The 24,395-nt window shown below is 45.2% G+C and overlaps 2 protein-coding genes across 4 annotated transcripts in view; both read right to left on the reverse strand.

Moving 5' to 3' along the window:
- The window catches only part of DIP2A (disco interacting protein 2 homolog A), a gene marked incomplete at both ends in the record, with an annotated part of 97,398 nt that extends 76,458 nt beyond the window's left edge, over nt 1-20,940 (reverse strand). For all 3 annotated transcript variants that reach the window (XM_080632052.1, XM_080632053.1, XM_080632054.1), the window contains one exon: nt 20,844-20,940. In XM_080632052.1, coding sequence (XP_080488178.1) covers nt 20,844-20,940 — 97 coding nt within the window. The remainder of the gene's footprint in view (nt 1-20,843) is intronic.
- A 1,430-nt stretch (nt 20,941-22,370) lies between these two features.
- PCNT (pericentrin) overlaps nt 22,371-24,395 on the reverse strand; it is a 73,282-nt gene continuing 71,257 nt past the window's right edge. The window contains exon 47 of the mRNA XM_080632073.1: nt 22,371-22,647. Within this exon, the coding sequence (XP_080488199.1) occupies nt 22,607-22,647 (41 nt within the window). The 3' untranslated portion in view covers nt 22,371-22,606. The remainder of the gene's footprint in view (nt 22,648-24,395) is intronic.

Below are 24,395 nucleotides of genomic sequence, written 5' to 3' on the forward strand. Positions count from 1 at the left end.
CTCACATTCCAAACGTACAAAGAGAAGTCGCATAACCTGCAATATCTAAACCACACACAACTCATTGCTTCAACACTACAAAATGATAAACTACAGTGGAGAGAAGAAACCAGCTGAATTATTCATGGCAGCATGCAGAAGAGCAAGCCAGCTGGTGCACACAGCTATGGCAGGGGAGAAAAACCATCAATCCCCATTATGACCGGATCACCTCAGTGCTTACAAGCTTGGGAAGGCCCAGCATGGGTCCCGATGATGGCTGAACTTATTTACATTGATTTCTAGTTGCAACATTCCTTATTAAGTGTCTAGCTGAGGTTAGGAGACTGTAAATGATCAGCAAACGTAGTTTTCCTGAATCCAGGCCCTGGGAAAGTGCAAGAACATGGCTTGTAAAGCCTTTCTCAATTACTCACACACATGGGAGCAGTGCTTTACCACCCAAGCTTAGCACACAGCACACACTAGATCTATTTAAAGACAGCTACTGTGAGCACTCACAAACATTAACCTCATCATCTCACACCATTATCAAGGACCAAGCCTATCCCACCTGATCATGCAAACCAGCCTCCTATCAGTGCTGGTTATAGAATATGGACTGCTTGACTCCTGCACGCCTCCCATCTGCTCAGCTCAGCCATTCCTACTTAACGACAAGACAGGAGCCATTAGTTTGCTACTGACAATAGGAAAATCAGTTCCTCAAAGGGATATAGGGAAAGTGTGGCCTCCTCTGGAAGGAAATGGGAGACCTGATTATCCAGGATATGGAGAAGGCCAAGGCACTCAATGACTTTGGCTCTGTCTTCACTGACAAATGCTCCAGCTGTAATCCTGTGTTCGCTATTCAAGACTTACCAACTGACACAAATACAGCGTATTTCAGTGCTGGAGTTTAATAAGAAGTACCCCAAAATGAGGGATTTGATCATGAAGACAAAAACACATTCCTAAGCTTACAAGCTTCTCCCCATCCCTAAGCAAAGCCAGATATGTAACTTTTTATTATGAGTACATGGGCCAGGTTCTCAGTATTGGTCAATGCCATATGCAAGATTTATCTACTTACATACTCTCTCTAACACAGATCTTTTAAGTTGCACTGGGTTTTAATTGCAAGTTCAACAGCTGTAGTAGAACAGCAGCATCTTTATATCTCACCCTGACTTCAAAATACTCCAATAGCAAAAATATTGTTCCAGTATTTCCTACCACTAAAAATGTATTTATTTTCCATCTAAGGTTATGTTTCCAGCCATTGCATCTTACTGTTTCCTTCCATGATACCTTTGAGAGCCCTCATCACCTTTGTTTTTCATGTAAGCAGTAACTAGCCTCCTGAATACACCCAGATGATGCAGAACTACCAATTCCTAACTTATTCTTCCATTTCCTTCTCCATCTTTCCCAGCTTGCAGGCAGCAGAAGCAAACAGATTTGCAGTAGTAGACGAGCATGATACTTCAGAAAGCTGCTATAATCTATTCAAGAGCTGCACCAACACATACTGGGCCTTGGCTAACAGTTCCCAAACTTACTGTAGCTGTATACTGTACATTCAGCTTCGTGCATCTCCTACCCCTGCTCTTTCATAATTATTTCCTCCTCTTGTGCCAATCATTTTACTAGCACTCCCACTGACATCAAACTACAGATATTAAGTGGCACCCACTTGATTCCATCTAAGCCACTCAGACATTTAACTTGCTCAAAGCTCTCCATCTTGAGAACACAGTTTGGCAGTACCTAAACTTATCAATATAGTAGTACCAACCACTCTGGCATGCCTCAGACTGGAGAACCACTATTACATCTGCCACAAGACTGCACAGAGCATGCTTTCAACACTATTACATCTGACACAAGACTGCTTCCACTGATTAGCCACCATTTCTTCCTATTCTTTGCACCTGCTACTTCCCAGAACACAGCCCATGAATTCTGACCTACATGCGTCCATAGACTTGACAGCATTGCCTCTCAATCTCCTTACCAAGATACTTAGCTATTTAACTTTACTTTTCCAACTGGAATCTAGAAAGTATTCCATTGCCAATTGCTTGAGAAAAATAAAGGGTCTAAAATTGGGCCAATCCCAGAGTAAACTGGGAAATCCATTAAAAATGCTGTTATTCAGGAGGTGGTCATGTTTATAACTCCATTCCATTTTTAAGGTCATATTATTAAGCTGCTTTTCAAATCATTCACAGTGGCTTCTCATCTCTGCTTCTTAACATCACATGGCTAACTCCAATACCTCTATTTCTATCATGTATTCCCCCATGGTAGCTATTCACTATGAGGTCCATACAAATAAGCTCGATTCTCAAGTGTTCCCTATTCACACATGCCTCATCCTTTCCTGAGATATGCTCATCTATTGTCTGCTAGATGTCACTGTTACCAGATGCATCTACTTCCTCCCAAATCACTCATTTATCCACTCCCTAAAAGCTGTGCAGGGCTCTTTGTAAGCTCCCTTCTTCCTCCATCTCTCCAGCTAAGCCTTCATGAAATAATTCCTCTCTTTCCATTCTTTCTAGCACTCCTGAAAAATTATCCTGGAATAGGAGAGTAATTCAGGCTGGGAGGGACCTCAGGAGATCTCTAGTCTAACCTCCTGAAAGCAGGAAAATGAAGAGGTCAGACTGACTTTGCTCAACAGGGAATTCGTTTCAGTAGTTCTTTCCCAAAGCCTTTCCCAAATCATTTGAGAAACAGAGGATGTTGATACCATTATGCTCTAGTAGTTCTTAGGATTCCTTTGTCCTTGATACAGTAATTCAGTGGGTCACATTAGGATTACTTTTTGATGGTTTTGTGCTCTGAACCTGGAATAACACTTTTAACTACAGAGAAAACCTCATTCATTCTCCTAGCGTTTGTAGCATTATCTTACCTGCCTCCAGTCATGCACAATCCAATTGCTCTAGCTATTACAACCAGCCAAATTAAGACTCTGGTTTCTTGGTAGCCAGATTCTTACTTTCATGAGTGAGAAACAACTCCTTCTAAATCAGGTTGGAGAGAATGACTACTGAGACAATTCTCTGTATTGTCAAATGTTGAGTTTCCAAACCAGAGTGCTTTCTTCCTGCCGAGCCACCAATACAAACCTCATCCAGAGAAAGTCCGGCTCCAGGTCAGAAAGAGGAGGGCATTTACCTGCTGCTGATGTGCAGGAGACCAACACAATGTCTACGTTACAAACCCATGTCCCTAAAGATCGTAGACCTTTGCTCAGGTTACACTTGCAGCTTAAACAGCAACAGGCAAGTTAAGATCCTCAAAGTCACCAGGTACAGTAACAGGACAGGTTAGTAGGTAAGTTCCCAAGACAAGGCCAAAGGACACTAAGGGAAATCAGATTAAAATATAGTATTAAGGAAACACAGAAAAATGTAACTGTACTAGAACAGCCATGAGGGTCAAAGCCAGGGAACTCATTCAAGAGGTTCTCCTTTTTCTTTTCTCATATGCACGCTCTGTTCATCTTCTACAACCCCAGCCTGGTTTGTGTTGGAAGGGACCTTGAAGCTCCTCCAGCTCCAACCCCTGCCACGGGCAGGGACCCCTTCCACTGGAGCAGCTTGCTCCAAGCCCCTGTGTCCAACCTGGCCTTGAACACTGCCAGGGATGGGGCAGCCACAGCTTCTCTGGGCACCCTGTGCCAGCGCCTCAGCACCCTCACAGGGAAGAGCTTCTGCATATATCTTCCCCTTTTTTAAGTTTGAACCCGTTACCCCTTGTCCTGTCACTACAGTCCCTGATGAAGAGTCCCTCTCCAGCATCCTTGTAGGCCCCCCTTCAGATACTGGAAGGCTGCTATGAGGTCTCCACGCAGCCTTCTCTTCTCCAGGCTGAGCAGCCCCAACTTTCTCTGCCTTTCTTCATGCAGGAGGTGCTCCAGCCCCTGATCATCTTCTTGTGCACCTTGCCCATGTCCATACCATGATCTAGAGCTCACGTCACACGTGGTGTGCAGGTTTGGTGCTGTTACTACTGCAAGTGGTTTTGAAAGGCCACTTAAATGTGCTGGAAGCGGTTCCAGTTCATTAAGAGGGTGCTGAGGAGGGGTGCGGCAGCCCAACCATTTTACACCCTGGCAGGCAGGCAAAGGGTGCGGCTGCACAGGGCAGGATTGCAGTGGGGACAGACAGATCTGCTCCCTGCAAGCAGCTGCTGCTGACACACCTCTGCTGCTCAGAGCCCCCCAGACCTCGCTGAGATGGAACCAGGAAACAAAACGTGTGAGGAAACCACATGGGATGGGTGGGGAGAATTAGTCTTAAGTGACTGCTCCGCACTGGCCTGTTGGGGCAGCACACGGGATGGTATCCCACAGCCTGGAGAGCAAGAGGAAATATGGAGTAGCAAGGCACAACGCTGTCCTCAGCCACTGGTGAAACAGCAAAGTTCTTCAAACAGTTGTGTTTTCCTCAAGCTCTTCCATTACTACCAGCCTTCCCCCACAGCTCCTTAAAACTGATCGCTAGTAAGCAATTACTAATCACTTCATCACTTGGAATCACTCTGTCAAAACAGTTTGCAAGCAATTCCTTTAAAGCTCATCTATGAATTTCAGGAGGCTCACACACTTGATGTCATACCAGTGAAGCCTGGTACAAAAACCCACCATATGCAATGCTACCAAGGACTAACAGACAAAGTCTGACTGCTCAAAAGGCACATTTAGACAAACATTAAGGTTACAGAAACATGGAAGTTCAAAAATATCAGCCTTAAGCTTGTTCACTGTGTTCCCTTGTGTCCAAGTAGTGGGAAGCTCTATAGGACCACATTTACTTTTCAACAAGACCTCTGATTCAGGCAGTACACTGAGGAGACATTGTTCAATGAACAGAATACTGAATAGATGGGTGTTTTGTTTCCTAATTCTTTCGCCAAGATAGAACAGGCTTCAGAATGCAAGAGCACACGAAGAGGAAGGTCATGGTTGGGGGTACAGACGAGGGTACCTGGAAGGAGTTATTAGGCTGGCACCACATGTTCCAAGTTTTTCATCCTAAAATAGAGAACCTGCAATAGTTTCTCCTCAAAATGGTCTCATTCAGATACATTATGGTAGGAAAAGCCACCCTAAAATCAGATTTAGTTATCTCAAAAGTCCCACCAAGCTCCCCAGCAGTGCCTCTTGGTGTTCAGAACCTGACAAACCTGTTGAATGCTTGTGACTGGATGCAGGGCAGGGAAGAGGGCACTGCCTGCACAAGCCAGTATCTTCCAAGATAACACCTGAATCTCGTTTCACCTTGTATAACCTGTATTAAAATAGTTTCAGATCTGTGCAGAATACAGCTTGGAAAGCTTTAGAGAGTTTGGAACATAGAAGCTTCCACACAGGAAACTCATTAGCAGTGAAATTGTCCTAGTTCAAAGCAACAGATTTTGACATTTGTCTCCAAAAGCCTTGGCAAAGCGAAGGCAGCGCTGCTGTTACCCTCAATTGCTGCGTTACAGGAGCACTTTTTAAGCCAACTACAAGGCTGTGTTTAACAGGAGCACATTAAACTATTTTATGTCTAGAGCGCTTTAGCAAAGCTGCCCAAGTTTTAGAACAAGGCTGTCAGAGGATCATGCTAAAGGGCTGCTTCTTTTTCCTCTAACCTTGAAGCAAATGGGCTTCCAGGCAATGTAAGAACTTACTGATGGGGATCCCAGAAGATAACAGCAGCACAAGGGAGAGGGCAACGGCATGCAGGTGACATCTGCTCCATTCCATGTTGCAATACTTGGTCCATCTGAGGTTACTCAGCAGGCTGGCTGAGCTCCATTTCCAACACAGAAGTTTATTATTATTATTACTATTATTACATTTTTTAGATTAATAATGCTTTGCAGAAGTGCTTATTCAAAATTCCTTTTCTTTATTTCTTAAGTAACCCATGAAGTCTGAATTCTGCATTTTCAGGACAGCACTATAGAGCTATTCAATCCAGATTTACTTTTACTGTCACCAGAGAGGACTGGGACACAGCCATAAATCCATATAAATGCTAAAAAATGGACTGTTCTGCCTTAAAGTTGGGAACCTGTACTTATTTTTTCCCCCAGTATAGCAATCATTCCATAACACTCAGTTACCATGCAACACCATCTCTTATCATGGCAGCTTTTTCAATTACCACCAAGACTTTAAAGGCTTTTTGAGACCAATGAAATGCACTCACAGTTTTAAACTGACCCCCCAGATTATGCTGAAATTGATTGAATAATTGCTTTAAACATTCACGGGACAAAGCCATTCCTGTTCACAACAGAGAATTGCTCTAGGGCTTGTCTGGAATAAAGAAGTCCCTGCACTGCTAATACAAAGCATACAGATACTCTGCGAGTCAGGGTTAGTCCCTTCATTTTGACTGATGATTAGAAGACATTTTAATGGCCATAATGCATTTTAGGAGCAGCTGTGGAATTTTAAGTTGATTAAATTCCAGTTCAATTAATCTGCAGAAGCTGCTGACATGACTTGTACAGACGCAAAGTTTCACTTGCCCTGCCCATTCATCTAACCTGATCTCGTTTCTCATATTCCCCACTCTTCTCTCTCCAGTCTTGAGTCAGACAAGGAAGAAAATTCCATTAGATCTAATATACAGTTATCTACTAATTCATAAGAGCATTTTCTTCTTATTCCTGGAAAAAAAATCAAAGGTCTAGTAAGAAAGCTGTAAAAACCAATGTCCTGTGTTCCCATCAGCTTCTCCATTATCCATTAGTTGGACACATTTAAATGAATCTGGGAAGCAGTCCAACACAGTTTTCTTGTAGAGAAGGTTGGGCAGTATTTTCACCGCCTGTTTTAGTCTTAAGCATTATTTCACCTAGCTCCTAGGCTACGATATTCTCCATGCCAGGATCTGGAAATATTAGTTAAAAAGCTTCTATTAGAAAGTGACAGGCAGCTCTTGAGTCCTCGAAAACCTGCACATCATTTGCTATGGGAACAACCCAGGGAATAACCTCCAAAGCTCTCTAATAGCATTCTCCTTAAATTTTTAAGTAACAGAAAGGTAACAAATAATAAATGGCTCATCTGCCATATCTGAATATGTTCACTACTGAATATGACATTACTGTAAGTAATACAGCCAAGACTGCAGGGACTCAGCTCTTCTATTAGAGCTCCAGCCCCTCAGAACCTGAGCTGCTCCTGAAAAATGTATTTAGCGTGATCGTTATACTACTATATACATGTATTGGTACAAGATTTCTCTTTTGGAAATGCAACTCCTTTCCCCAGGAAGCTGCCTTGGACTATTATTATTAACAGTTCCACCTTTCAGCCAAAATTCCTCAATTCTAAACCTTCCAATACCCCCAAACTGCACAGCTTTTCTCATTTTCGCGTGTGTTTTGTTAGTATGTGGCTTGGAATTCAGTCGCTTTCATACAGACCAATGGTCCTATGTTCTCTACAGTTTTGTGGCTAAATCCTTCTGAGGAGCTTCACAAATTAGATGTTCCCATTTTACTTTTCAGGAACAAAAGCATCATAGCTTTCCAGAATTATTTTACTTGTCAGCTTTTCCAGTGTACATGCCCTAACCCATAAGCCATGGGTTGAAAACACTCAAAAACTGACACAAGTGGATAACTGTTTCAAACCCTCATATATGTCTATTAGATACTCAAGTGTTCTTCCAACAGCTTCACAAATGTATTCATCAATTTAGAAAGTCATTTTAGTTCTCAAATTATCAGAGATACTTAAGAAGTTTAAAATGCAAAAGCTTTTACAGTTGCTAAGGTTTCTTCATCCCAATAGTAATTACAGATTGGTTTGGGTTGGAAAAGACCTTAAGATCATCCAGTTCCAACCCCCTGCCATGGGCAGGGACACCTCACACTAGAAAAGCAATATTATTTTAACCTTCCTTCCAGAAGACTGCCTGAAATCAAGAAGCTGATTACTTGTGTCAGCCCTCAGCAACATCCCTGGGAAACTCTAAGTCCTCAGCTATGAAAGGAGAGAAAAAACCCCAAAGACAACAAAAATCACACCAAAAAATAACTTCAAAGTCAATATTCTGCAAGCAGATTCTCCTTAAGGTCGTGTTGTTACTTTCTTTGTTGTAAGTAAGAATAGAATTCGCTACATAAGCTATCAGTTAAGTCTCTTCCTGCAAAAGCTGGAAATCAGTGATGCTAGTAACATGGCATCAAGACCTAGCCAAATCTACTGAAAGACCTAAAAAAAGAAGAGACATCAGTGTGACATTCTTCTGCAAGAGACAGATTTTATGGTTACATCTATTTTTAGGCTCCACTTCCGACACCCTTCAGTCTCTAAAGGACCTGCTGCTCAAAACCTCCTCTAATAAATCATGTGTATTCATGACTTTCACAGAAGCATCAAAACATCCTTACCTAATATGTTTGCTTGAGTTAATGCAGAGGCTTGAGCGTTACTTCCATCCCTGGCGGTGTTCAAGGCCAGGCTGGATGGGGGTTGGAACAGTCTGCTCTAGTGGAAGGTGTCCCTGCCCGTGGCAGGGGGTTGGAGCTGGATGAGCTTTAAGGTCTGTTCCAACTCAAATCAGTCTGGGATTCTGTGGTTCTTTGAAACTTTCTAAAACAACTGAGGGGAGCCAAGATCTTTTAATAAGCACCTAAAAAAGGTTAGGAACTAATAAGGGCTTGCTTCAGCATCCTTCCTGAACGTAGGTAGACGTTCTGCTAGAAGCACTGCTGGTTCTCCATGGGAATGTGTTAATGGCAACATCCTGCAGCCTTCATGTGCTGTTTTCCTGGCTGCTTGTAAAGCAGTAACCATCCAGTGCGAAGGGTCTCCTTGTGCCCCAAGCTCCCACTTTTGTTGGGCAGCAGAGGACTGCATTGGCAAAAGACATCACTGAGATTCTATCTGGTAACATACCCCCGCACACTCTTGAAGTCCTTTCCTGTCTAAGATTCTGTAAGCATTTAGTGTAAGAAAGACAGCAGGCATTTTTCAGAAAGAAAGACTATTGGGACCTGATACCAAGAGAAAGAGGTAGAATAAAAACCACATGGCTAGCACTGGCAAAGAAAACTTCTTCTCTACTTGTCATCTGTTTTAAGCTGATCTCCAGCTGTCTCGTCATCTTGAGTCAGAAAGGAATAGTATACTGTTAGGTTTTCCTGCATGCAGTAGGAAAGAAGGTAGGAGACAAGACTTAGAGCACCAGGAAAAAAGAACTTATGCTGAGTATGTACTGAGACACTGAAGAAAAGAGAATTACTATTTGGAAAGTAACCAGGAAGAACTTTTTTGTGATGAGGGTGGTATAATGCTGGCACAGGTTGCCCCGAGAGGTGGTGGATGCACGACGCCTTGAGAATTCAAGGTCAGGTTTGCTGGGGCTCTGCGCAACCTGATGTAGTTGGTTCTGTGTCGCTCCTCATTGCAGGAGGGTTGGACTAGGGGACCTTTCAAGGTCCATCTCAACCCAAACCATTTTGTGATGGTATTCTGTGACTGAATTCAAGCAATAACTGCAATAACAGTGCTCTCTGGTTTAAATACCAAACCAACCCCAAACCACTTCAATTTCCTCAAACATTTTCTCTAGCAAACGTACCAAAAGACGGGTTTTTTAATGCTCATGGCAGGTGTAGTCTTAACTACTTAGCACAAACTAGAAACTCAATAAATAATTTGAAAGTACTTGGATAGCTTGGAATCAAATAAAACACACAGAAAAAACAGTCCAAAACCTGAAGATGAGTCTCAAAGGAGTAACACCAATTCCTATAACGTTGGCAATTTAAATTTCTTCTAAACATAACTTTCCTTAAATTACTCAAATACACTGATACTTACCATTAAACACCCAATGGCTTCATCCCATTAAATGCATATTACTTCACCTCTATTAAAAATGCCTACAAATCCATAAACTTGCCTAAGTTACTACTTTATTACCTGGTAGTACGTCAACATGATCAGGTCTTCTGGATTTCTCCCTCTCTGGTCACAATGTACAATTGTGCTTACAGAAATATCCCCACTTAACATGATCTGAACCCCATTTTGCTGAAGTTACTTCCACCCACTATGCACAAGAGTATTATTTCCCAGTGAACAGTCATCTTGTCCTCCTGGAACAAAACAAGGCAGTGGTCTTTATCTAGCACCAGTTCAGGATTTCACTGCACTCGTTCTCCCAAATACAATACCCAGCAACGATTGCAAAAGACATTCTCAAGTTTTTAAGTTCAGAATTCCCTTTATAAAAGGCCATTGAGAACCTATTTCATGTGATGAACACGATTTTGATAACATCATGAGTCATCAGTCTACCCAACAGTACCCTTCAGTCACCACAGGGAATTATCTCATACCAATTCATAATCTGTCTTTATTTTGCACTGTCAAAACATCATTTGTTTTAACACAGCAAAGCTACCTCTTGCTGTGATTTAGTCAAGGTCATTTCTATTTTATCACTAGTTATGGGCTCAGTGAGCGCAAACACCACCGGGAAGAGCAAGGAGAAAAGGAATGGCTCATAGTTATGCCTCTTCTTAAGGGAAGTGTCTGTCCAAAGTTATAAGGCTGTTAATTCCCCCCCTTATCTTGCTACTTCTCACTGCAGTGCACAACCATACTGCCAACGTGACAGAGCTGAATGCATTCAGTCATTCTCCAAGAGACAGCACCCACCTCATTTATCATTTTTGATCTTTACTATTAAAAAAATACCCATGTGCGCTTCACCTAAAATAAGATCAAACACATGTGTTAATGCCCATGATTTAGCGTATTGGCCTTGAAATGCATCAACACAGCAAGCAGGACTGAAGCACTACAGAGAATGGCTCAAAGTTGAGCATAAAGTATTTACTGGTTCACCTTGCTGCTTACAAATATCCACTAAAGAAAGGTAAAGCCACCAAAACCCACGTGGGTTGTCATTAGGGCAGAAGACTTTGGACAGAGTTGATAAAACCAACCAAAAACCTGTTTGTAGCACAAAAGTGCCCAAAACAGCCTAACCACAAACAGAAACAACCCAAATAAACAGTAAAAGCAGCCCCCTTGTGCAAGATGCAATGAAGTGCAGAAGATACAAGTTCTCAGATATTAGCTATACATATGTTTTTTCGTAGTTTATTATAACTTCTAAAGTATTTTTTTCTCTTCTGGATGCATGCCAGATAATACTGGTTCTGCCAGAGAAAAGGCATCAGCAATACAGCAGTTGTGTAAGTACCTACTCAGCCACCGAATCTGTCAAATCTTCCTTATATAGCTTCCATTTAAAAAGTGAAAGACTTCACTTGTTTCTTACTACTGTCTACCATTTCCTGGTTTTCACTCCATCGTCTCAAACCAACCCATAAGCTACCTTCATCATCACAACTATCACACAATCACAAGATTAGTTTGGGTTGGAAGGGACCTTAAAGCTCACCCAGTTCCAACCCCCTGCGACAGGCAGGGACACCTTCCACTAGAGCAGCTTGCTCCAAGCCCCATCCACTCTTGCAGTGATTTTGCAACACAGACTTATCTCAAGTTTAAGACCCGTACATCTTGCTGGGGCAAAAGTAACAGATACCAGGATTTACGCACAACCACTGATATTTAAAATATTATTGAACCTTATGCTACTGTAAAGATTATAGAATATTGAGCCATAGATACAGGTGATTCTGTGATTCTATGATTCCAGGCTGGATCCGGGACAGCTCTGAAGGAAAAGCCATATGGATACAAGCAGACACCAAAACGGATTCATGTTGCAGCTGAGCTGAAGTACTAGCACCCTCCTTCATTCTTCTCCCCCCAACCCAAATCCAGCTCTGAGCCCATCTGGCTGAGCCAATTCAACCCACTGAATTGCTTAAGAAAGAAAAAATCCTAATTTCTCTCCTATGAACTTGCTGCCACTGTTACCTTGATCGTAATAGTTTGGGGACAGGAATTCTCTTTCTGGGCAACGGCTGCTTCTTTAGTTCAGCTGCCTGGTCAAACAGCCCCCTGCTCAGAGCCCAGGGGCAAAGGGAGATTGCTTCCAGCTCCACCATGTCAGGAACAGAAAAGTAGAGAAGCCAGGCAAGCACACGATCCTCACTGCAAAACCTGAGATGTTCCTGTGTGCAACACTGGAGATGGAAAAAATGAGCTCCTGCAGCAGCAGAGGGTGCCCCATACTTCATCATAAAACCACTGCACAAAGGATAACAGGGCACAAAGGGAAGCAGGAAGATCACAGTGTTATATTCTTTTCCAGCTTGAAGGCTGGAAAAGCTTTTCCAGGCCGCAGGAGACTGAATGGAGCAGCCCTGAGAAGGAGTTGGGAGTGCTGGGTGAGAAGCTCCTCGTGACCCAGCTTCAGTGTGTGCTTGAGCCCAGAACCCCTCCGTGTGCTGGGCTGCACCCCCAGAGCGTGAGCAGCAGCTCAGGGAGGGGATCCTGCCCCTCTGCTGTGCTCTGGGGAGACCCCCCCTGCAGTCCTGATCCAGCTCTGGGGCAGCAGCACAAGAGGGACGTGGAGCTGCTGGAGCGAGGCCAGAGGAGGCCATGGAGATGCTGCGAGGGCTGGAGCAGCTCTGCTCTGGAGCCAGGCTGAGAGAGCTGGGCTGGGGCAGCCTGGAGAAGAGAAGGCTCCTGAAGGGGAGACCTTAGAGCAGCTCCAGTGCCTAAAGGGGCTACAAGAAAGCTGTATTTCCTTTAATTTTCTTCCAGTACAGGTTGCCATCATACTCCTGTCCCACAGCAGGATTTAACCTTCCTTGCCAAAGCAACATATAAAAGAATAACAAGGTTTAAACACCAGGGCTCTGCCACAGAACAGCTGAAGCAGGAAAGAATGTCTCAAGCTGGACCTACTTGAAGCCCCTGCTCCTGCAGGGTCAGCTGGAGCAGGCTGCCCAGGATGACAGCTGAAGAAGCATAGAATCCCAAGTTAGAAGAGACCTCAAGGATTATCTGCTCCAACCTCTGCAGGCACAGCATGACCTAGACTAGATATCCCAGCACCCTGTCCAGCCCAATCCTAACAGTGTCCAGTGTCGGGGAATCCACCACTTCCCTGGGGAGATTATTTCTTGTGCTCCTTGTGAAAAATCTTCCTCTTGTGTTCAACTGGAATTCCCCCAGGAGTAACCTGTGCCCATCACCCCTCTTCTTTTTCATGTGCCTCCCCGTCAAAAGGGAGGCTCCCTCTTCTTTGTAGCCACCCTTTGAATTCAAATCCTGAAGGAATTTCTGACAGACTTTGCCCATGGCTTGGCTAGACATTTTATCACTTCAGTTGCCATTCAGACCAGCAAGGACTTAAGGTATCTCCCAGGAACATATCGAGCTGTCACTTGAGTCTTCAACCACAACCTCAGTCTACAACTACAGTCGACCACTCAATGCAGAATTGGTTCTGAAAGAGACAGAGATTGTTTTACGTTGTTCCACCCCAAACACAGGGAAGAGAATAATCTAAACACTGATTAACTACAGCAGAAACCGAAAAGCCAAAACAAGAAATCCCGACCACCTAACTGGTTGAGTCTGAAACTGCACTATGATTGAAAAGAAAGCTGATGACCCAGTTCTCCTGGTTGGGCATTTTCTGTTTCCTCAAAGCAATAAAATTAACACCACAGTAGATTTAGTCCTTTTCCTGTAAGGCCTCGAGTGCATCACTGCAAAGCTGGAAGCCACAGACATCAAAATAAGATTGGATGTCCTCATGTCTTCTGCAGATCCTCACTGCTCACAAAACTGTTCTCATGGGAAAGAGCTAAAGACAGAAAGCGTAAGACTGCTGTCAGCTAAGCAAGACACCTTCCTCACCCTGCCATGTTCCAGAAGGTAGAGGAAAAAAGGGAGAGCAGGGGAAAGAAAAACACTGATGAAAAATTAATATGATGGGAGAGTGGGAATAAGAGCCAAAGCGAAGGTGCATTCCAGATGAAAACCATGGTCAATCACATTATTCCACCACTATGACAACTCCCCAGTATGGTTGCTAACCTTGAAGGTCAACCCAACAAGAGCCCTTAAACCAGCTTCTCATTCCCTTCCAAAACAGTGGGGAGGAAAGAAAAGAAGTATCTACTCTGCTCATCCAGCACATGGGATGAGTGAAGTAAAAGAAAACGGGTCAGTTTGCTTTTCTCTCACAACACAGAAGTGCACACAGGACTTTGAACTCTTCACACTATCTATGTTAACTGCCCTCCCTCTTAAATCCCTAGTTTATGAAGTAATTCCACTGAGGACACAGCAAGGTCTGGGTAATAAACTCAGCTCTATCGCATCCCTACAGGTCAATGAGAAGTGGCAGTCTGCCCCCGTTTTGAGGAACGTCTTTTCATTTGAAGCAAAAAAATGAAGGGAGAATGTGTGTAAAAAACTATGACAGCAGTAAAAATGTGTACAATTGTTTTTCATGGTAGTGATGCGACAAACACAGCTACAAGAGTCTCAGTTGTCACTGTTACAATTATACTAATGTGATGGGATGACTTTCAGCCTTCCAGTGCGTAAAGGGGCTAAAAGGAACCTGGAGAGGGGCTTGGGACAAGGGCCTGTAGGGACAGGCCAAGGGGAATGGCTTTAACCTGCCAGAACAGGGGAGACTGAGATGAGCTCTTAGGCAGAAGCTCTTCCCTGTGAGGGTGCTGAGGCACTGGCACAGGGTGCCCAGAGAAGCTGTGGCTGCCCCATCCCTGGCAGTGTTCAAGGCCAGGTTGGACACAGGGGCTTGGAGCACCCTGCTCTAGTGGAAGGTGTCCCTGCCCGTGGCAGGGGTTGGAACTGGATGAGCTTTAAGGTCCTTTCCAACACAAACCAGTCTGGGATTCTATGCTTGCACCTACGTAAGGCAAAACTGAGTTGGCTACTTCTTGTTGGTTCATATTCAATATAGCATTAAAGCAGCAAGTATTTATTAAGACGACGATAGGACCTGACTTCCAGACAGGGTTGGCAAGAAAGAGCTAGCTGTGTTTCACCAACTGACAGGCACCAACAATGAGCCCTCAAACCCTTCTTCAGGTACATAACCAGAATTAAAGGATCCCTATATATGCGAACCATGAAGCTCGCAATGACAACCACTCCTTGCCACAAGACACTAAGTAATATATTAAATAAAAAGAAAGAAAACAAGTAAAAAATAAGAAACCTGCTTGCATTTGAGCACTGTGTGACTATTTCAGTCCCAAACGCGAGCGAGCGTGAAGGACAGCAACCAGCTGCCAATACCTGCAGCAGGAGTAACACGTGAGAACAAGCTTTGTAGACATCCTCAGTCCCCATGGGCATTTGGCAAGCCCCAGGTCCAACCACAATATTAACACTTTCTGTTGGAAGGACCCAGAAATGAAGCAATGAAGATGCTGCAGGCCAAGTTTCACAGACCATCACCCTCTTACCAAGCATCTGCCTACTCAGCTCCAACAGTTTTTCCCACTGACAGCCTCAGATTATATGTATTTCCATGTATTAAGCTGGCAGCAGAAGTGGTAAACAACTGCAGTTTGCAGACATACTTTTTGAAGACTTCCCTAACATAAAAATACTACTTTAAGAGCAGAAAAAAACCTGAACACCCAAATTCCATGCTTTCTCACAGCAAAGTGTGTGTGCATATGTGTCTTCCTCACCTGATATCATATACAGTATTCTAACAGCACATCAATACTCCTAGTGGAACAAAAGCAATTAAGTTAAAACTTTTCAGCTCTGACCACTACCTTTAGTTTTTTATAAGGTGTTCTGCCCCCCAAAAGTATCCTGTTATCAATTTAATATTAATTTTAAAAAACCCCAACCAGACTGTTAGTATGAGCTAATAGAAACCAGTAGGTACTACAAAGTATTTGGTGGGATATTTGCTGTAGCCAAAAAGTGTCAGACACTAAATACCTTGACCTTTTTTCACTAAACACTTCTTAGCTGACACTTTCTTCCACTCACATAAAAGCCCCCAAGCTCCCCAAAACCAAACCCCATCCACCAGACAAAGCGCCCTTGTCACACAAGCACTAACTCTTCCTTTCTGAAATGGGAAATAAATAATTTGGATCAAAACGACATGAGAGTGAGCTTTCTGTTGAGGCAGATGTGAACATCCTGTTGGGAACCAGAGCAACCTACACCTTGAACAGTCCATCTAAACCACCATGCTTCCCACTAAAACTTAACTAGGCTCAGAAGAAACTTTGGAGCGACGTGTTAAGAGAGGGAAAACTCAACATCCCAAATTAACAGCGAAATCAAGTTCTAATTAAGATGAGAAACTACGTGATGATACATTTCTATCTCAGGACTCATTCTGAAGCCATCAAGAGCAGCATTTCCCATCTGGGGTGGGTGACGGAATAGATGTGAACTAGAAAAAAGCATCTTCAGCCTCTTTATAGTAGGTAACATCTGTTGAGAGTTTCAGCTCAGTTCCAAAATAAGCCCGACCTACAAACTCCCAGGAAAGAGAAGACGAAACAAACCCATATTCTGGATGTTTAAAGCTGATCACAAATTCAGGCCACAGAAAGAAGTGCTGTAACGTTCACACGCTGGTCCACCAGCCACCTGGAAGTCTGTAAACCCACGTTCTTCCTTCCTCAGCTTTTAGGTAACATTTCCTAGATGTAAATCATGTTATGCATCCAAATGGCCCGGGCTCACCAGAACCACACAGCAATAAGTACAAGAAATCTCCGAGGAAAGAAACAAGTGTAGTCATATGTAACTTTAAGACCCTGAACAGAGCTGAGGGGACTACCACCATAAACAACTCCAGAAGACAAAGCCACACAAGCTAACAGCAGTGGGATGCTCCTCATTGCTACAGACACATAACACAGTTTAATCTTTGACTCCTTCTACTCTTAAGTATATTGTCCTTGGATTAGAAAGGAACAAGTGAGGCATCTTCCTGCAGAGATGACCTGGAAGAAGTAAAAAAATGACCCAATTCCACACCTCCGGGGCTTAAGAGAGTAAAAGTGAAGGTGCTCAAACGCGAATGCAGCGGAAGCACCATGCCTTGTGCTCTGCAGAAAGAGGTTTTTGAATGTCAAGATTTATTTCTGCTAGAGGAAGGGTTTCTCTTACCCAAACCATGCATCTGGTTGCATAAGCCAGCAAATTATAGCTATGTGCCATGGGAAAAACACTGCAGCAGAAGAACTGGGAAAGCTCTGTAAAGGATAAAAATGAGATGTCTCCTGCACAAGAGAACAGTCAGAAGTTGTCCTGAGGCACAGCTTTTAAATCCAATGTGGTTTTCATCAATGGACAAGTTGCACAAGTAGAATTTGTGTCTAAATGAGACCTGTTCTTCACAAGCATCATGCCTTAATGAAAAGCAGTGTACATTTAGATATCTAAAAATACAGACAAATATACAATGCACTACCATAAAAAGGTACAGGCTTTAAAAAAGCACAGGGATGGTTTTTTCTTCCAAAATCTCCACTGCAGGTTGGATTGTGATTTTTAAAGAGGGGTTTATAACCTTCCATCTCCTTCAGAGCACAGAAGGAAAACCCATTTTATAGCGACTAGAAGAATCACTATTTTTTGCAGCAAGAAAGAAATGCCAGGGTTAAAGTAACAACCCACCAAGCACTGCTTAGGGATTCTTTTTTACCCCCAACTATTATTTTTCTAGTACATGAAGAATATGAACAATTGTCAATCAGAAGATTAAGATCCTGTACAAGCAGAAGGATCCGTAAGAGCACACGTGACCAGAACTATGGCAAGAGTTGGAGTTCCCTCCCCATCCAAAACTCTTCAAAGCTAAACACTTTATTTGCGATTTGGAGTGTTTAGAAAGCAGCAATGTACTCTGGGTTCATTGTTCTCTACATCTAAAAGCAAATGCTCTTCCCAGCTTTCACTATGACAACGTGGGACAAAACCAAAGACAGTTTTTGATCGTAATCTTGATTTATTTCTAGGTGAAAAGAATGTAATCAACAAGAACAGACGTTACCCCTGCCCCAGCACAACTTACATGGCATTTCTATTAACAAAGTACGCATACAAAGTAAAAAGGAACTTGCTCTCAAGTTGCTTCTTTTCCTCCCTTCATGCTTCCTCTGGGATTATGGCAACATCCTCCCAAGTGCAACTGTCTCTAACTCACAGCATGCCTAGCAAAAGAAACCCCTTGTTAAATCTCTGCAATCTGCCTGTTCTCACACACACACACGACCTTTCTTTCAGGCAGAGGTCAGGTACAATCTCCATGCACCAAGAGCAGAAGAGCACTGTACACCCCACAAAAAGGCTACTGGAAGCTTGAGGAAGCTGCTGTCAGCAACAGCCTCCCACCAAGGGCTGGATTGTGCTCTGACAAATAGAGGGAAATAACTGTCAATCTCCACTGGTATCAGACCACTATTCCTTCCTCTGCAAGTAAGGAAGTTTGGAATATTAATGACAGAGGGCTCCATTAAAAGCAGCACATGCAGATGTCAAGTGATCACATAATATAGAATCACAGAATCAACTAGGTTGGAAAAGACCTTCAAGATCATAAATCCCAACTTTTACCCAAGGACTGCCAAGGCCATCACAAAACCATATTACCAGATGCTGAAGAACTGCCTACAAGCGCTTTCGAGTCATTCAGGCCAAGCAGAAAAGGAATCGCAGCTGATACCATAAACTAAGCCTTCAGAGGGGACAAGAAGTTTGAGCTAACATTATCACTTTATGCAGTCACTTAATCCAGCAGCTATATATCAATACAAATTTCAGTATGAAGGGAGACCTTAAGAGCAGCTCCAGTGCCTAAAGGGGCTACAGGAAAGCTGGAGAGGGGCTTGGGACAAGGGCCTGTAGGGAGAGGGTGCCCAGAGAAGCTGTGGCTGCCCCATCCCTGGCAGTGTTCAAGGCCAGGTTGGACACAGAGGCTTGGAGCAAGCTGCTCCAGTGGAAGGTGTCCCTGCCTGGATAAGCTTTAAGGCCCATTCCAACCCAAACCAGTCTGGTATTCTATGACCAATGATGCGCTGCACTAAGGTGGTTTGCAATCACTTTGGACATTTCACAGGTTTAACACCCTGCAAACCCATAAAGAAAGATTCCAGCGGTTAAACAAACACCCAGCCAGCACCTACACCAAAGAGAAGCCCACTACAGGATATCCCAGCTGACCCACAAACACCAGCGGACACAACACAGAGCTGTGGCCAACACATGAGAGCACACGGGTGCCAGCAGCTCACTGGCACGGCTCTTGCACAAGCCTCAGCACGTGTCAGGTACTGCTTCCTACCGCTTGGGCAGGCATGCAGCGACACGTTAAACCTGGACAACAAAGTTACTAATCCTGCGCTTTTCCCCTGCCTCTGCACCAAAGGCTCCACACTGAAGGCAAGGACAACCAACCCGTGAATCATTTCCTAAACCGCAGCAGAAGTCAGCCAGAGTATTAAGGTAAAACAACGTCATTTTTGCCCACCTACATGTACTGAAAACCGCAACATCTGAGGAGCAGACTGAACACTCCCACCCCAGGACCACAGCACTTAAAGGATTCTAACTCTTCTGTTAAATGTGCAGCTTGACAGCATAGCAAGGGACAATGCAATAATGAACTGCTTCCAGGAAACGCTGCCTCAGTCTCTCTACCCCCTGCCTGTCTGCAGGGCGGGCCACAGCACAGAATTAATATGCAAAAAAACCTCACCCCAATCCCATCAAGGAAACAAGTATAATTGCCAGGGGTCACAGAAGGACCCCTATCAGCACCAAACACAAGCACGGAGACGGAATGGAAGGAGCTGTACCTTTTGGTGGCAGGAAACCAACAGATCACAGCATCACAGAGTGGTTTGGATTGGAAGGGACCTCAAAGCTTATCCAGTTCCAACCCCCTGCCACAGGCAGGGACCCCTTCCACTGGAGCAGCTTGCTCCAAGCCCCTGTGTCCAACCTGGCCTTGAACACTGCCAGGGATGGGGCAGCCACAGCTTCTCTGGGCACCCTGTGCCAGCGCCTCAGCACCCTCACAGGGAAGAGCTTCTGCCTAAGAGCTCAGCTCAGTCTCCCCTGTTCTGCCAGGTTAAAGCCATTCCCCTTGGCCTGTCCCTACAGGCCCTTGTCCCAAGCCCCTCTCCAGGTTTCCTGCAGCCCCTTTAGGCACTGGAGCTGCTCTCAGGTCTCCCCTTCAGGAGCCTTCTCTTCTCCAGACTGAACCAGCCCAGCTCTCTCAGCCTGGCTCCATACACATGCCTTCATCCTTCAGACGGGCTTGAGTACATTGTCAAGCTGAACCCTCAGTCTGGCACTGCAACTTTGCCACCTCAGCTCAGGGGCTCATTAACTAGAGAAGCAGAGAATTTCACCACATTCCTGCCTGGAAACTTGATACAGCGAAGCATAAAAACGCTTGGAATTATGAAGAGATCTGAAGCAAGGGGTTTAAGATTGCAGCTGTAATTAAAGATACTTCAAAAGCGGTACTTTCAGACCGTCCAGTCGCACACTAACTGACCGTTCCGCCGCCAGCTCCGCCTGAACACAATACCACCTCATGGCCATTCCCAAACGCCTCTGAAGGAGCCTCTTCCACCCGGGGGCCGGGGATGCAGCCGCCTCCCTCAGCACGGCTCCTCCGTCACCGGGCGCAGGCCCTGACCGCCCCGAGCCCCGTTCCCCTCCGAGGGCGGGTGAGGAGCCCCGGGCCCGCCGCTGCGCCTCAGCGGGAAGCGGGGGACGTGACTCCCGCCGCCCCGCAGGCCCCTCAGCGAGACCAGGCCCCTGCTCCGGGCGGGCAGCGGAAACGACCGCGCCGGCAGAGCCGAGCCGAGCCGCACCCCGCCCGCGCTCCGTCCCCGCCCGCGGTGCCCGGTCCGGGCTCGCTCACCCTCCGAGAGCTCCAGCTCCAGCTCCGCCAGGCTCTCCCGCACCTCGGGCGGCAGCGGCACCGCCTCCAGGGAGCAGCCGCCGCGCTCCGCCGCCATGGCGCGGCCGAGCAGCGAGCGGGGCCCGCCACAGCCACCGCCCAGCGCTGCCGCAGGTGGGGCCGGGGGCGGGCAGCGGGAGGCGGTGCCGCGGAGGGGAGCGGAGCGCCCGGCCCCGCCCCGCCGCCAGGGCCTGGTGCGGCCTGGGCTGCCTTAGAGGGGGGGGGGGTGTTGGGGCTGCGGCCGGGATGAGGGCAGGGAGCGTTGGGCATGCGGGAGGTCCCAATGCTTAGGGAGGGGGTCCCTGTTCTGCCGCTGCCCTGCCCGCTGGAGCTGTGGCCCCATCTGAGGCACCGAAACTACACTTTGGGGTAAAAAAACCCAAACCCAACCTTTTCCAAAGGCAACCACCGTTGAAGGGCACTGCGGAGGGGAGCAGGAAACGGTTGCTTGGGAGCCTGGGTTGAAGCTTTTCCCAGTTCAGCCGCAGGTTGCGGAGTGAACACGCGGCAGGACCCAAGGTGTGGTCTTCCCGCGGCATTCCTGCAGCCCCCCCAGAGGCTCAGGCAAAGGCAAATCCATGGATCTTGGGCTCAGTCCTGACAACAAGGACAGCTCCACCAGTAGCCATAACTCTCCTAGAGCGAGAGTGTGGGGAAGAAGCTTTTGACTAACAACTGTTGTGGGAAACAGCTCTCTTTTGGGGTGAGCAGGTTCGGGTTGGTGGCAGCAGTGGGGCAAGAGCAACTTCCCCTCCATAGTGCAGTGCTGCAGAGCAATGTGGCTGTGGTCCCTGGTTCTGAGCTGGCAGAGCAACAACAAAGGCACCTCTCTGCTGAGGGTCATCACAAGGATGCTGCTTTCCTCAGTGTGGATGCTGGAGAGGGACTGTAGTGATAGGACAAGGAGTGATGGGTTCAAACTGAAACAGGGGAAGTTCAGGTTGGAGATAAGGAAAAAGCCCTTTACTGTGAGGGTGCTGAGGCGCTGGCCCAGGGTGCCCAGAGAAGCTGTGGCTGCCCCATCCCTGGCAGTGTTCAAGGCCAGGTTGGACACAGGGGCTTGGAGCACCCTGCTCTAGTGGAAGGTGTCCCTGCCCGTGGCAGGGGTTTGGGGCTGGATGAGCTTTAAGGTCCCTTCCAACCCAAACCATTCTGGGACTCTATATATAAAGACCAAGGGGAGGGAGGTCTTATTTACTGTAAAACCAGAAGTGCAAATCCCAAACTCACAGAAGCTCATGTGTAGTATGTTAGCTGTTCTGTTAGTCCAACTGATCCTCCTGAAATACGAAAACCCAAACAATGTTAGGAACAGCAAGAAAAGTAAATAAGCAAGGTAACAAATAACCACACAATGTAAGCATTCACTAATAAAATGCCATTTTAATAACAACTTCTTTTTTTTTTTACAAGGAGTCCACCTATACACTATAGAAAAATAAACACCAAAGAGACTCTTTGCAACTTACAGTACAGCAAGGCAGGCACGCTTCAGCTGTTAATGTAGTGATTTCACATGAGAATGTAAAATGCTGTTCTTAGTGAAAAGTAATTTCCTCTTAAAGTACTAAAATATAATAAAAAGTCATATAAAAAACCGATGCAAAAGCACTGCCCTTTATTCAGTTGCACAAGAGGTCGCAAGTGCCTCTGTTATGTATGGCCTGACTCGGAAGCAGTAACTGAGGGAAGATGTTGCAGTAGGGATCTCAGGAGCATCCTCATCACTTCATGTTCCTCTGGCGAGGAGGGCCTGGAACTTGTCCTAAATGTAAATAAATGAGGATTAGAAACCCATTTGTGTTATGGAGCAACAGGGTGCACTTTGCAGCATGTTATTTCCTCCGTGTGCTTCATATGAGCTACCCTGAAAGCAATTCCCGTTTTCATGAGCCACCTAGGAACAATACAAACCAAGATTTGGAAGCTTCCTCATCTGCCATAGCAAACTTTCACCATCAAACCAACGCTCCATCATCCACTTCACACACCACAAACAGAGCTGTGCAGTTCAACTGTACTGCTCTGGTGATGATTTAACACACGTTTCTGTTGCTGGAGAAAGTCTTGTCATTGAGTAGGTGTTTTAAAGTCCATTAGTTCTGCTCACAGCATTGTTGGAAAGGCTGCAGCATTGCTCTGACATCATTCTGGAGACATGGAAATTCCTGAAGTGACAGGCACTTTCCACTCAGAATTGCTGTTAATGGTGTGCCAGTTGTGGAATACTTATTCCATGCTTACCATAAAGCAAAATAGCTATTCTATAAATGCTGTCAGGTTTCAATTCTAACATTTGTTTCTCTATCTGCCATAAATAATTGCAGTATCTGGGGGAGGGGGAAAAGACAAAAACCCCACAAAGTCATGGAATTAAGGTTTCTAGGCAAAACCTTGCTGAGAACAATGTCAGGAGTTCCCTTATGGAAGTGTCACTGTAGCTGCTGACTTTAGTGATGTAAGCAAAACTAGGATATTTATTAGCTCAACTCAGCCAGAAACACAGGCAGTGTTTCAGCCCTTCCCCGGAGCTGTTGTCCAGCCATACCATACTCCTGGGTTCAATGCTGACAGAGCCCAGCTCCTCTCTTCCTAGAGAAACACATCATTTTAACATTTAACCTCTTAGTTAACGCTACAGGATGTGTTAGGAATGCAATGTGTGATCATTCAAAATTTGCCTTGTAAGTTAATTTAATCAGCATTATTTTTCCAAAAGCAGTTAAGTCTGATTGCTTGCCTAGAGAGCAAGGACCACAGTGACCCAAAAGTAGCCTCATGAAGTAAGCTGACTGTGGGGCTGAGCAGCCAGAAGTAACATGGGGAAGGAACCAGCAATAGCAAAGGGATAAAGGCTGGATCAAAACACTGATGGCATTACCTGACCTGGTGGCCCACATTAGCTCAGACCAGGGAACAACATAAACCTGGATGGGTGAAGCAAGCTTTGGGATAGATGCTCCAAAGTCCCTGCAGGAGCAGCTGTCAGCAGGCTCCTCAGGAGCCTCCACACCTTACCTCTGTGATACAAGACTAGAACGTGAAGTAATTCAGTCTAGAAGTTAGGTGGGAGGTTTCTAAGCAGCAAAGTTAAGTGCCACTACAATCCTGTGTGTGCTCCTCAGTCAATTTTAGGATTAGATGCCTGTTTTTACTAGCCTCCAATTCTTGTTTAATCTGCTATGGAATACAAGGAAGTAATAAATGAGGAAAGTATTATAGTGTGTGCTGCAGGGAAGGCCCTGTTCAGCTATTGCAGTGGTTCTCTTTGACTTTAAAGTTGTGTAGAGAGTTAATTTGCTTTATTTAAACTGCAACACTTGCTTATTGAGACTTGATAACAGGACAGAGGTGGAAATCACATGAAATTATTCAGCCTCATCTCTGGAGACTTTCCCTAAGAACTCCTTTTCAGATGTGCCATGGTTTTAGATACGAGTCACAAAATGTTTTCATTTCAGAGATTAATCCCTCCCTCCCTCAATAATTATTCCCTCAAACGAAGCTTTTCAC

Source organism: Psittacula echo (genome assembly GCF_963264785.1).
Source record: "Psittacula echo genome assembly, chromosome: 20".
In the NCBI taxonomy this organism is placed as follows: domain Eukaryota; kingdom Metazoa; phylum Chordata; class Aves; order Psittaciformes; family Psittacidae; genus Psittacula; species Psittacula echo.